Source organism: Marmota marmota, unplaced genomic scaffold, assembly GCF_001458135.2.
Source record: "Marmota marmota marmota unplaced genomic scaffold, marMar, whole genome shotgun sequence".
Lineage (NCBI taxonomy): Eukaryota > Metazoa > Chordata > Mammalia > Rodentia > Sciuridae > Marmota > Marmota marmota.
Genome location: NW_025999905.1, coordinates 13,352,192 through 13,367,437, shown reverse-complemented (window position 1 = coordinate 13,367,437; position 15,246 = coordinate 13,352,192). Strand labels below are relative to the sequence as shown.

The 15,246-nt window shown below is 34.7% G+C and overlaps 1 protein-coding gene across 8 annotated transcripts in view; it reads right to left on the bottom strand.

The window, feature by feature from the left end:
• Positions 1-15,246, bottom strand: part of Dnah11 (dynein axonemal heavy chain 11) — a 305,840-nt gene that overhangs the window by 207,269 nt on the left and 83,325 nt on the right. For 7 of the 8 annotated variants that reach the window (XR_007346137.1, XM_048799700.1, XM_048799695.1 and 4 more), the window contains 2 exons: positions 7,925-8,074; positions 5,019-5,252 (listed from right to left, as the gene is read on the bottom strand). Coding sequence is in view for 7 of the 8 variants with exons in the window: in XM_048799700.1 (XP_048655657.1) it covers positions 5,019-5,252; positions 7,925-8,074 (384 nt within the window). In the remaining variant the exon portion in view is untranslated. Of the gene's footprint in view, positions 1-5,018; positions 5,253-7,924; positions 8,075-15,246 lie in introns of those variants that run through there. The other variant, XM_048799701.1, reaches the window with a different exon arrangement.

Below are 15,246 nucleotides of genomic sequence, written 5' to 3'. Positions count from 1 at the left end.
TAAAGGTCTCTGGGTAATTTCTCAGCATACTATAGTTGATAATTTTTTAAAGTACAAAATGTAATTGTACTCTCAATTTCTCACATATTTCAATAATGAAGGAGAAGAAATACTTTCTTACCAGGTCAAAAGCCTTTAAAACACATTTTTCCCCCCAAAGAAAATTCAAATCTGAGAATTTTCAAAAACAAAGCAGGTATATACACTCCAAAATGCAGAATTTTGCATTTAATCCCAATATCATCATACATACAGTCATAAAAGACCTCAGGGAAATAGAATTTAAAATAATTATCTTAGATAATTATACTTTTTAAGAAAAGGTAAAAAAATACTTGTTTAGGTAGATCACCAATTATAGCCAAATCTGATCTCTAGTTTTTAAATTAAGTCATTTAAAAGAACTAAAGTTCATTTTAAAAACTGTTCGCAATATTACCAAGAGTGATTTTAATTAAAAACACTCTAGCAGATGGTTCCATCATTTTTAAAGGGAGAACACTAAAAGGATTTCAACTTAGACCCAAACCACAACTTTGAAAGTATGCAAATGTTAGTTTCTCTAGATTATACATTAGTATCGTTTCAGAACTGAAATACTATATCGAAGGCACCTGTTTGGTTTGTCTGTCAAACATTCCAATTTGTGTTTGGAGTGTTTCACAGTTAAATTGATAAATGCTTTCTTTTTTTTCTGTTTTTCTTCCTTTTCTCTACTTCTCATTTCATATATACACACACACACACACACACACACACACACATAGTGTTATATAAATATTGAACAAAATGGAAAGCAAAAAAAATATTGAGAGACGAAAGCTAAATTTCTCGAATTAGTTGAAAAAGTTAAAGCTCCTGGAATGTGAATTGCCTGAGGAGGAAGAACAGCAGGAGCAGCTGCCCATCGTTACCAAAGGGGAAGCAAAGAGGCAACATGAAAGCTTGAAATACGTTAGTGCTTTGAAAAGCAATAAAATCCTTTACAACACTCAAAATCTCAAGTCTATGTCATGTGAAGCTGAGGTGTTCCAAAAGGACCCTGCAAATGGGATCAGGAAGTCCTAAATGGAGTAACCACAAAATTAATCCAGAACCTATAAGAGATCTTGAATAAATGAGGGAAAAAACACACCAGAGGACATTGGTGCAACTCAGTAGAGACAGGAAAAGGAAACTTTGATAACCTTTTAATAAATAATCACAGAGCCCAAAGTGATAATGCATGTCTATAATCCCAGTGACTCAGGAGGCTGAGGCAGGACGATCACATGTTTGAGAGCAGCCTGGGCAACATAGCAAAACTCTATCTTGAAATTAAAAAGATAAAGGGCTAGAATGTGCTTTACTGCCCCTGGGTTCAATTCCCAGTATCAAAAACCAGTCTCAAGAGAACTAGTATTGGTAGAACAATCTAAATAAAAGTATCGAACATCTCTGAAATAACTAATGAAAGACTGAAAACCACAGTAGAAAGACTGGTATTAATAAAACTGATTTTTAAAAACCCAAAAGAACTTTGGGAGGTTGAGGTGCAATTACTGAAATTAAACTAGTGAAATAAGTAAGGTGAAGTATCTATAAGGAAATCCTTGTACACCACTGGTGAGACTATATCTTTATACTACCAATATTGAAAACAGTATGGCAATTATTCAGAAAAGTAAAAATGGAACTACCATAGCATCCAGAAAACTCAATCCTGGGGATACATTCAAAAGAACTGAAATCAGTATGTCAAAGAGATATCTGCAGTCCTAAGTTCATGGCAACACTATACATAATAGTCAAGACATATAATCAACTTCCATGTCCATGAATAGATGAGCGAAATTATTTTTTTTAAAAAATGGGGGTAAATACATGCAATGGAATACTATTCAGTTTTTAAAAAGAAGGAAATCCTGGATCTGCAGTAACAGTGAGAAACCTAGGACACATTATGTTAAGTGAAATAAACAAGGCATAAAAAGAAACACTACATGAGCTTACTTATAAATGGAGCATGACAAAGTGGAACTGGTATTTAAACAAAGTGAAATGGTGGGTACCAGAGGCAGGGGTTAGGGGGGTGGGGGTGGGATTGGAAAAGTGTTAGTCAAATGATACAAAACTCCAGTTGGATAAAAGGAGCAAGTTCAAGAGATCTATTGTATATTATTGGTGACTACAGTTAATAACAAAATATTATATATTTGAAAATTGTTAAGACTTTAAATGCTTTCACCACAAAAATTATTATGTGAAGTAATGTATATGCTAAATAGTTTGATTTAATCATTTCACAATGTATATCAAAACATCAAGTTATACACAATAAATAATTTAAAAAAAATTTTTTTTAGTTGTCAATGAACCTTTATTTTATTTATTGATATGTGGTGCTTAGAATCAAACTCTGTGCCTCACACATGCTAGGCAAGTGCTCTGCCACTGAGCTCAATGTTGGCCCAAATAAATACAATTTTTATTTGCCAAATAAAATACGTGAAATCTTTAAAGTAAAAAAAACTTAAAGTGTTTAGGGGCAAAGATCACAGATTTCTGTTATTTCTTTTGAAATGAATGATATATATATGTAAGATGAATGGGTGGAGAGCTAAACAAACAACAAATATATGAGAAATGAAACAAAATATTAATTATAGAATCTAGGTGGTAGGCATGCACATAATTGTTATTGTTTCAATTTTTCTATATGTTTGGAAATTTTATGGCCAATTATTGGGGGAATGTATCATATTATGTATCATATTGACACACTGTCATTGTTGTTGCCAACAACTTCATAATATAACAAAAGCAATGGCTAACACATCATACTTAAATTTTGTCAACTACTTTAAAATAGCATTTTACATATATTAACCAGTTTCATCTAACTAGTTATATATAATATATAATCCTGGTACTGTCACTATCCTTGCTTTACAGATGATGAAACATAGAGCAGATAGATAGCTTGTCCAAAGCCAAGTTAAACAGCTGGTAAGTAAGTGGTAGAAACTGAGATCTGAACCTATATAACCTGAGGTGTTTTTTTTTTTCCTTAATCATATGCTACATATGCTATGAAAGAGATTAGTAAACTCAGAAGCATATTTATAAAAAAAAATTTAGTAAAGTTGGGAGAAGATTTTAAAAATCACTTGGATTATAGCACAAAGAGGTAAAGAGTTGGGAAATTTAAAATACAGTTTAAGAGATGGAGGGGGCAGAATGAGAAGTTTCAATATACAATAAAATTCTAGATGAAGAAAATAGAGCAAATGGAGAGAAAGAATTATTCAAATCAGAACTGGAAGAAAATTTTTCTGAAGTTGAAGACAGACATATAAATGAAGATTCAGGTTCACCGAGTCTTTAGCATACTAAATTTGAAAGGGAAAAAACCCCTACAATAATGTATAATATAATAAAATATCAGAACAACAAAAAGAAAACCTAAAAGCAGCCATAACCAATAGACTAATTACAAAGGAAAAACAAATTTAACTGAAGCTTTTATAAAAATAAAACCCACAAGATAATGGAAAAATAGTTTTAAAGTTTGAAAAGAAAATAACTCTCAATTTAGAATTCTATACCTAGCAAAAATATCAAAAGTCAAAATAAAAAAGACAAAGAACCAAAAGGTTTCCAATGATAATCAACCATTCACTGCATGAACTGCTAAAAGGTCTACTATGGAGACGAATTAAATCCAGAAATAGGAAATGGGATGAAAATTAAATAAGTCATTGCTAAAAAACATTGGTAAATTTAAGTACAATTTAAAATAATGTCACAATTAATAGGGTTCAAAAAATAACATAAAATAATGGCAAGTAATTGTTAAAAAAGAGGAGATACTAGAGATCAGAATAAATGATTTTCATCTATGAACTTTAAATTGTCAAAACAATTTAAGAGCCTTGAGAGCACAAACATTATCCCTGGAACCACAGAATCGAGAGCCTGCCTAAGAATTGGACAATCAGAGGAAACCCAAAGAAAATAGAGGGAGGAAAAAATTGCTGGAATTTCCAGATAAATGAATACCATTTGGTTATTTTTAGTGTAAATTTGATGTATAATCATGATGAGAAAAAAGGTTGATAATGTATTGAATGAAAACATTAATTAACCAAATAAAATATATGGCATGTAAAAGAAACGGATACTTTTCTATGCATACCTGCCAATATAGATATACATCTACTATATGTGTATAATTATACTTATATATAAATAGTACAAATTGATACATATTTATGTAGAGATAGGCATCTATACACTCACACAAAGAAAAACTTTAAATGTTTATATGCCAAATGTTTTTTCTAGAAAGTGAATCTATATTTTGCTTTTTAAAAATTATTTTTCATTAATTTTATGAGCATATTTTCTTCTTTTGTATTTTTGCCAATAAACATACTAAATCATGAAATTGAAAATAAAATTGATATAATCTATAAAATATCATTATTATTATAAGAAGCAAATATTCAAAAAAGCACAGAAATGACAAGTTGAAGGCAAGGGAGAAAAATTAAGAGAAAAAAATTTAGAGTAAAATAAGTAGAAATATGCTTGTTGAAAGATTTAAGTTTGAGCAGTGATTGACAACAGCTGAAAGTTAAGACAGGATATTATTTTAACTAAGTATTTTAAAATGTCATTATTACATATAAAACAGTTGTAATAAAAAAGCAATTATTAGCAGATTAACCAGCAAGTAATTTTTATCAGAGAATAATAAAATTGAGTTTTAGTTAATTATCTCAGTTATTTATGTCCATGAAATAAAAATTAAGTACTTAGCTTCAGCCACTAGAATTACAGAGACAGCACCCTAGGAAGTAATCAGCCACTTCTTTAAATTCAATCATAATCTCAAATAGAAACCAATACCACATCTTCCAAAGGATGGAAAACTAAGAATGTATTTTTATCCAAATGTAAATGATAAAGGAATGAATGAAACTTACCTCTTTAAGTCCCTTCAAGTGTCAAAAATCATAAACCTATAAAAATACCTGTTTTTTATGGAAATCCTTCAGGGCTGTTTCATAGCCTTCCTCCAGCCTACTGAAGGCTATTCCAACATCTGTGGTCCACCATATTTGTGAGCTGGTCAGTGCAACCTGAGCTGGGAAATCGAAAATCCACAGTTCCCGGGGTGTTTCCTCGTAGGCCACTATGGCTTCGGTGATAGACTGGCGCACCGTCTCTTGCATCGTCTGTTCAAGCTGCAGAAGCCAAGTTTCCACCTTCAGAAACAAATGGAATGTGTAGCATAGGGTTAACTATGGAAGGAGGACCATTCTACCTTCCCACCAGCTCTAGGCCATGCAGCAAGCAAGACCTTGTGTGGATTCACTTTAAAGTCCTATAGAAAGCTACAGAGGGGAGGATGAGCAAATGATCAAATGATTAATGAAGTCTTTTTCCTACATGAGCCCGTCTTCTCATGCTGACACACCTCATTGCATTTTACATACCAGCTGCCTAATAGGTTTCCACAGCCGAAACAGAGCATGGGTTCTCTATTATTCATTTTCCAGGTTTAAAGACTAAGAGGTTCTAGACCAAGAATCTCCCCAGCTCCGACAGTGTTCTGAGAAACCAAATGCAGCACCACCTGAGGTCTGAGTCATATTCAAGAGTTTTGGGGATAATGGAAAACTGATTTCTAAAAAATTATCTTCTGATAATATTTAAATCTCCTTAAAATTCTCTAATATCTTCATAGTTCTGAATCTCATGACAGTGTTGTTAGTAAGTATCTTAATTATATTCGCTACTGGTTCTAATCTTCACACTTGTCAGAAATAAGACAGCAAGAGAACATAAAAAAGAGGACAACTGCTGACTTGTGAAAGTTAATTTTTTTTAAAAAAATTTCATTTCAAGTTTATTTTGTTCCCACAAATATATCTTAGTCAGTTTTCCACCCTGTTCAGATGTAGTTTGTTAATAATGCATCTGTCTTCATTTGCAAATATCAATAAGTAAAAGGATTCATAACTATTTGCAAATGATTGAGTACAGCCAAAAAAGACTATTGAATAAATTCTAGAACCATGTGAGATACTGAAGATTTTACAACTGATTTCTTCCCCTTCTCTTGTGAAGATGGAAGCAGCATTCCTAGAACATCTTCTCAAGAGAAGTGGGGAGGCTGATGAGCACCATCATGGTCACGGCCCCAACATCTCTTATTAGCTGGGCTTTGTTAATGTTTGAGTTAATGGTCCCTGATCTAAAAAACAGAGTCCTGTATCTCTGCTTTAATCACTAAGCACAACTCATAAAGACACCAGATAACAAGTTCTGCCAGTAAATCAGTCATTATGTGTGCAGCTCCTATATACTCTGTGGCTCGTGTCCTCAATACAGCCACCTGTCCTCAAGAACATTCCAGTCCATTTGGGAAGACCAAACACATGTGGCAGTCAACATACCAGCTTGTGGTGTTCAAATGACTACACCAACAATGCTGACTTAATTCAGCATGATCAGAACTAAGTTCTGAGGAGTGCTTGCTACATCCTTTCCTTTTTAATACTTCAAAACCTTCTGCCTAACTTTCTATGGCAACAATTGTCACCTCCCATTATTACTCATAATGTGAATATACATTTCCTCGATGAGCCAAGGAGTCCTCAATGACAAGGGTTATATCTTATTCATTTCTGGGTCCCTAAAAACCTACCTTGGCATACAATGCACCGTAGATATTCAGTAAATACTTGTCAAATAGACTAAATTTGGAGGAAACAATTATAAAAATGTAAAAGGTTTAAAAAGAAAGTAAAAATCATCTTATCGTAAAACAAAGGCAATTAAGTGAATGCAGTATATGTCCCCAAGTCTCTTGCATAAATTGCTTATATAGAATAAATTAGAGCATCATAAAAACTTTCAATATCAAGGGTTCCTGCTAGCGACAACTACATCCATCAGTTGGACTCTCCCCTCTGGGCACCATGCCAGGAGATGAACAGTCTGCTGGGGAGGGAGCAGACAGCAGCACACTTTTGTCAAGATAGTTTATGGTGACTTCTTCTAATCATTATAATAATATCCTAAAAGCCCAAGAGATCAAACAATATATTTTAATCAAAGTATTCTACCATCTGCTTCCCCTTCATTTGGCAGGATTTTTCTGGTACAATATTAAAAGGCAACAGAGAAGAGTAAAGAAAACACTTATAAAATAAGCTTGCAATCACATTTCTGCAAAGAACACTTTATAAGGAACTCCCTGTCCCAGCCCAAACAGTTCTCTGACACAGGTTACTCCCTTGGTTACTCTGTGGGTTAATCTAAGATACATAAGCCTCATCAGAAAAAGATGCAATTTCCCTAAATCATCTGCATATATCAAAAGTTCTGTCATAAGTTATAAGAAGGCATTCTGTGGATAATTCTTAAGGGTGTTTTTGAGGTATTTAACTGTAACTGTAGAAAATATTCTGTTACCTCTGTGCACACAACTCAATCAGCCTTATTTATGAGCAGCCATTTACAACATTCATATCAGAATATTGAACCACAAGCCTCTTTAAAACCACCCTACTTCTGGACACTGCTTGGATCTAACCCTTCCTGCATTCTGAGGAGTGGTGGAACAGAGCACATTTTGTAGAAGGTCAAGTCACTGGACTGTATTTGCTAGTACTTCTGGAATCCACTCATTCCATTTGTCATAGTCCATTCTGTCTAGTTCAATTCCCAGGATCTCTGACACCCTGCTGGGTGCTGAAGTTAAATGAGCAGTCACCAGGAAGCTTGGGACAGTAGCCCCCTCTCACACTGGATATCAGCAAACAGGAATCTCCTAACTCAAGACCAACCAGAGCCTGATTTGACATGAGTTGTTTTTTTTCTTATTCAATTTAACTCCCCTGGCATAGAAAACCTCATAATCAAATCTTACATGGCCTATGCATTCACACTTGGCTTGGAACGGAACATACTCCTTTTCTTTGCTGTACATCCCAACTGCTCTGTAAGCAGACGCATCCTGATTATCTTCAAACTGCAGATCTGTGATGCTGTCAAACAGTTTGGCAAGGTGACGTGTTACCTAAGACAAGAGTATTAGAAAAGATAAGAATGTTTCTTACTGCAAATGTAGCCTGGTAATCTAAAGATAATGCTACATGAAGTTACAAAACTTACCTTATAGAATTATAAAGTAATCTCAAAATGGTTTTCCTCAAAATAAAGGTTACTTATCAAATTTCAGCCCTTGAAATGACCTTGAAAGAGAATAGCCAGGCATCTGGGTTCATCACCACGTGTTGGCTGGTGAATACTTACCATGCAAAGTCCCCCGTTTTCTATTTGAAGATTAGAAACTTGCCAACTTCTCTATATAGACATTATTCCTGAGGACAATCATTCTGCTGTGATGTTTGAAGTCAATTTTTTAAAATTCAGATTTATTTTATTAGTGTATATTGTTAAAAATCTGGCAAAATATGTGAAGCCAGTATACAAATTAGAATCTTATGATTTTGGGGGTCCATTGTTATCATTTAGTTGCTCTGATACTTCAGCGAGCCCCATAACATCCTTGTGGCATAAGATAGATTATATTTCCCTATTTTCATTGACAAGGAAATTGAAACTGAAGTATTAGGTGAATTTCTCTTAAGTCAACATTGCTAAAAGTGAATAGCAATGAGATTTTCAATCTACAATTCCCAGCCAAATTAATAAAGGTCACACACCTCTGGCATTATAACTTCTTATGTCCTTAGTTTTGCACCCACCACTGGAACCCAATAAGTAGCACACTGGACTCAAGGCAGATTACAATTTAACAGCTAAACAAAGATTAAGATTATATTAAAAGACAAAATACCAGCACCTGTTCTGCTAGAATAAAACCTAAAACCTAACTGGCCTCCAAACACAACCCGATTCAGCAGCACCACACATACAGTCATGTCAGCACAGACCACAATAGGCCTCCCACCCAGCAGACTCACACGCAGGAAGGCAAAAACAACAGACTTTATCTTCAGGCATGTCACTCCATCATCTGTCTCAGGATGTACTAAAGAAAGGACAGAGATCAATTGAGAGGAAGCAACAGAAGTGAGAACAATAAATGTTCCTTCCTTATACCCGGAGCAAATAAATCCCACTAAGTGGAAAACAGCTTTCTTTGCAAAATTAAAAATAGAATTACCAATTCCATTCCTAGGTGTACTCCTAAAAGGACAAAAAAAAGGTACTCAGATATTTGTACACCCCTGTTCACAGCAGCATTATTCACATTTGTTGAAATGTGGAAACTGAAATGTCCATCAATGGACGAATGGATAAACAAACTACAATATAGATACACAACGCAATATTGGTCAGCCATAAGAAGTACACATACACACAACAACATGGATGAACATTACCTCTGACGGCACATTAAATGGAAGAAGCCACTCACAAAAGCCATGTATTAAATCATCTCATTTATATGAAATACCAAGAATAGGTAAATCCAAAGATGCAGACAGCAGAATGGTGGCTTATAGGAAAAGGGGAGCATGAAGAGCAACTGCTTAGTGGACATAAAGTTTTATTTTGGAGTGATTAAATGTTTTGGAACTTAGATAAGAGATGATGGTTGTGTAACACTGAGAAAGCAAAAAATAGCAGTGAAACATACACTTTAAAATGGCCAATTTTTAGAAATAAACAACAAGACGAAACCCTATAGGAACTATAAAAACACATGGAGATTGACCCATTCGTCATTCAAAAGTGTATTTTCCAAACAGAGGAAATCAGGGAAGAAATTAAAAAATTCTTAGACTCCAATGAGAATAGTGATACAACATATGAGAACCTCTGGAACACTATGATGGCAGTGCTAAGAAGAAAGTCTATAGAGATGAGTGCCTACGTGAGAAAATCAGATATATCCCAAATAAGCAGACTAATGATGCATCTCAAGGTCCTTGAAAAAGAACAAAATAATTCCAAAACCAGTAGAAGGAAGGAAATAATTAAAATCAGAGCCAAAATCAATGAAACTGAGAATAAAAAAAAATACAAAAGATTGATGAAATAAAGTTGGTTCTTTGAAAACAAAACAAGCCCTTAAACTAACCAAAAGAAAAAGAGAAAACCCAAATTAATAAAATTAGAGATGAAAAAGAGCAACCACCATGACATTACAGAAACCCAGCAAACTCCACCAACAGACTGTTAGAGTTAATGAACAATTTTTATGAAGTAGCAGGTTACAAAATCAACATACAAAGATTAATAGCCTTCCTATATACCAACAATGAATCTACTGAGAAAGAAATCAGGAAAACAATTCCATTCACAATATCTTCAAACAAGCAAAGAAAAACAACTACAACAACAAAACACTAGGAATAAATCTAACCAAGGAGGTGAAAGACCTCTACAATGAAAACTATGGAACACTAAAAAAAGGAACTAAATAAGACTTCAGAAGATGGAAAGATCTCCCATGTTCATGGATAGGCAGAATTAATATTGTTACAATGGCCATACTACCAAAAACAATATACAGATTCAATGTGATCCCCATCAAAATACCAATAACATTCTTCACAGAACTAGAAAAAAAGAGTCTAAAATTTATTTGGAAGAATAAAAAGATCCAGAATGGTCAAAGCAATTCTAAGACACAAAAGCAATGTCGGAGACCTCACAATACCCGACTTCAAATTATACTACAGAGCTATAGTAACAAAAACTGTGTGGTTCTGGCATAAAAACAGACACATAGATCAACAGTACAGAATTGAAGGCACAGAGACAAACCCACCTATCTTCAGTCGTCATATCCTTGACAAATGTGCCAAAAACATGCATTGGAGAAAAAACAGCCTTTTAAACAAATGGTGCAAGAAAAACTGGTTATTCATATGTAGAAGAATGAAACTAGACCCTTGTCTGTCACCTTGCACATCAACTCAAAATGGATCAAAGACCTAGGAATTAAATAAAAAACTGTGCAACACCTAGAAGAAAACTTAGGGTCACACTCCAGCATATAGGCACAGGTAATGACTTTCTCAATAGGACCCCTAAAGCTCAGGAAATAATGCCAAAATTAATAAATGGTATGGCATCAAATTAAAAAGCTTCTGCATAGCAAGGGAAACAATTAGGAATGTGAAACCAGAACTTACAGAATGGGAGAAAATCTTTGCTAGCAACTCTTCTGAGAATTAATATCTAGAATACATAAAGAACTAAAACTTCACACCCAAAATTCAAATAACCCACTTAATAAATGGGTGAGTGAAATAAAAAGATATTTCTTAAAATAAATACAAATGGCCAACAAATACATGAAAAATGTTCAACATCATTAGCAAGTAGAGAAATGCAAATCAAAATCACATTGAGATTTCATCTCATACCCATCAGAATGGCAGTCATTATGAATACAAAAAATAAGCCAGGTGTAGTGGCACACACCTATAATCCCATCAGCTCAGGAGGCTGAGGCAAGAGTACTGTGAATTCAAAGTCAGCCTCAGCAATTTAACAAGGCCCCAAACAACTTAGTGAGACTCTGTCTCAAAATAAAATGTAAAAAGGGCTGGAGATGTGGCTCAGTGGTTAAGGCCCCCGAGTTCAATCCCTGGCATCAAAAACAACAACAACAACACTACTAATAATAATAAATGCTGGAAAGGATGTAGATAAAAAGGGAAACTTTTACACTGTTGGTGGGATTGTAAATTAGTATAACCACTATGGAAATCAGTATGGAGGCTCCTCAAAAGGCTAGGCATAGAACCACCATATGACTTCACTATATCCCCCTCAGTATTTAGCCTGAAGAATTAAAGTCATCATACTACAGCAATATATGCATATACATGTTTATAGTAGCACAAGTCACAAGAGCTAATTATGGAACCATTCTAAATATCCATAGAGGAATGAATGGATAAAGAAAATGTGGTATATATACACAATGGAGTTGTATTCAGCCATAAACAAAAATTAAATTGCGGCACTTGGAGGAAAATGGATAGAACTAGAAAATTTTATGCTAAGTCAAATAAGCCAAAATCAGAAGGTTAAGGGTCATATGTTCTCTCTCATTCACAGAAGCTAGAGAGGAAAAATGAAAAGAAAGATGGGGATGATCTAATGAAAATCAAAGGGAGATCAGTTAGGGAAAGGAACCAAGGGGTGGGAGGCAGGGAAAGCACTGGGGAGTGATATTAGCCAAAATATATTGTGCACAGTGTGCGTGTTTGAATATGTAACAATATATACAACTATAATGCACCAATTAAAAAAACGGGGGGAAAAATGTTCCAGGGGAAAATGTGGGGAACAATATTGATCAAGTTTTATTTTTATATGGTATGCATGTATGAATATGTGACAACAAATCTCACTAGTATGTATAGAATGTATTAACAAAAAAGTGAAAAAAAATAAAATGGCTAATTTTATGTTATATGAATTTTATCTCAACAGAAAAAAATAAGTTGTTGATAATCAGCAGATGGTTTGAAACTTCATAACATTTCCCAATATATGGGCTTCATGTTTGTAACAAGTTTTTCTTGAAATGCAGTTTAACCAGACTTGTTTACCTATACAACAGCAGCTTCTAGAAACAAAAGCAACCCATGTAAGTTATTTTCATGACCAGGTGAACACCAACATCTGAAAGAACTCTTTAAGGGTGTTTTAATCTCTGAAGTATTTAGCCTTTATGTTTTTGCTGTATTTGCAGTTTTGGGGTTCAAGTAAATCATATCAAGAAGTTTTCCAAGTTTTAAAATAGATGAGTTTTTGAGATTCTCTCTTCCTTTAAATGTAGGCAGAGTGGTAGCTGACTGATCATGCTCAGGTTATCATATTCTCCTCCATCCCTGCGCATTACCCAAAGGACATTTATACACAGAAAGTCTCTGCAATATTCTAACAATTCACTCTCACAGCTGAAGTGGCCAGGAAGTGCACAGATGCTGAATGGCTTCTACTGCGTAATGGGCTTAGATAATATCCAGTTGAAAAGCTGTAGGAAAAATGAGACCTAAACTATCAGACACCCTCACACATTATTGCTTTGGTGAGAAAATAATTTCAAAATAACTTCTGGCCCTATAGTCACTCAGCCAGTGGCCAGGAAATGCAAACCTCATAGCATGCAGTTCTCCCATTTCTTATAGCTGGCCTGGTCGAAGTAGGATGTTTTCACATTCTGTTATTTAAAGTCTGAGAGAATGGGACCTTTAAAAAAGAAAAGAGGAAAAAAAAAAAAAAAAGAACATGGATCCTATTGCCCTCCAATTAATTCCGTATCTAATGACATCTCTTTCCATTTCTCACAAAATTAAAATTCCTTCTTCCTAGATATTTGGAAAGATGTTTTATTTTATGACTAAAAAGAATACATTAAAAGTGAACGCTTAAAGGAGTCAAAGCTTCATCATATTTTAAGTGGGGTCTAAAAGGTGAGTAATGAAAATTGAAATAATGGTCCCTTGACATATGTAAATTAGATGGATCTATATACTAATGAATACAGAAAGGCTGGCTTCCCACAGTTGTGTGGGATCATAACAATGACCACACCAGCTGAAACCACACTGAGCAACAACAATCAATGGGCAACTAATGGTAGTGCAAAGACCTTTAAAGTTTTTTTTTTTTTCTTGTTTTTTTTTTCTTCAAAACATTGAAATCTCCCAGTTGGTTACAAATAGACAATGGAAAAAACTATTAATTAATATTTAGTACACCATGATTGAAGATGTTAAGCATACTGAAACTTAAGTGTTTTCCTTTGTAGAAAAGTTTGCGGAGGTAACTTACTAATAGGACTTGCCTCCTCCTCCTCGAACAACTTTATGATAGGGAATGAGCATCTTTTCTGTGCCTTAGCAAGCTGTCACATTCATTTCAAATCTAGATTGGCCACCAGCATTTTATTCTCTGAGCTTCCAGGGTCATGAAATTTCTTTGAGAGTTCCTTTAAAGTGAGGTTTTTGAGGGTTCCTTGTTTTGTTGGCTTCTTCTGGGATCACTTCTTTCTGTCACAACCCCTGCTTTCATTCTCAGCACGTGCGCTGCCCCGCTGTGTATCTGGACTGCGGAATGGTGCAGGTCACCCTTCCCCATTGGCCGTCTCTCCTGTAATGCCATCAATGTTTGATCCAAATTTTGCTTCCAGCCTTAAGTGTTTCATCTTTGCTATACTTTCAACTTTGTTACTCCTTCCTTCCATCATTTATTGTTATAAAACATCACATGGGTTCATCCTAGAGACAAGGAAGTCACAAACTAAAAGCCTCGCTGCCTGTGTGTAAACAAAATGACAGATGCACAGTGGCTTACCACTGACAGAATTTAGAAGATGGGACATAACTGGTCATTGATCATAATGTGCATCTATTATTTAGCAATGACTTCTGTGGACTGAAGAGCTAGCAATGACGTTTGTGTTTGCGACCACTCACCATAGTGTCTGAAACGTGAACTGTGTTGTCAGGGCACTGTGTTATTTACTCAATCCTTGGTAGTGGAGATTCATATTAGAATCCTGCACAGTTCTGGAGAACTTCTTATTAAATGTAAAAATTTATACCATCTGTCAATAGAGCCAGAGACATTCTCATATATAACTTTATAATTTAAAATCTAACCAATCCAGGGATCAAATGTTTGGTCAATTCCCATGACCTATAACTGCTGTTTACCTAGAAAGCAGAGAAGATGAGATCACCTCATTTTCTAATTACATTTTCAAACTGCATGGTTTTGTCTCTACTATCTAGTCTCATATTTGTCCAATCTATCTAAAGATGCTGCTAGTCATTAACTGAGATGAAATATACAAAGAGCCTGGTACCACTCCAGGCCTGGTGAGAACCACAGGATTCACTGATGTGTATTCATTGACTCATTTATCGATTTGGTCAGGATCTTCACAGTTGTAACGTAAATAATGACCAAATGTAGGCAATCCTATCTTTGTGCATATTATCCTCTAGAATAAGATAGAATATGAGTGTTATTTTTACATGTATAAAAATTTAAGCTAGGGGCTGGGAATGTGGCTCAGTGGTAGAGTGCTTACCTGGTATGTGTGAGGCCCTGGGTTCAATCCTTAGCACCACCAGGGGGAGGGGGGCATTAAACTAATCTGTTAAAATGATAGATAATTGTTCTATTTTATTTCAAAAATAATAATATTGGTGATGGTATAAGGATATGTAACATGGTTGAGGTCTA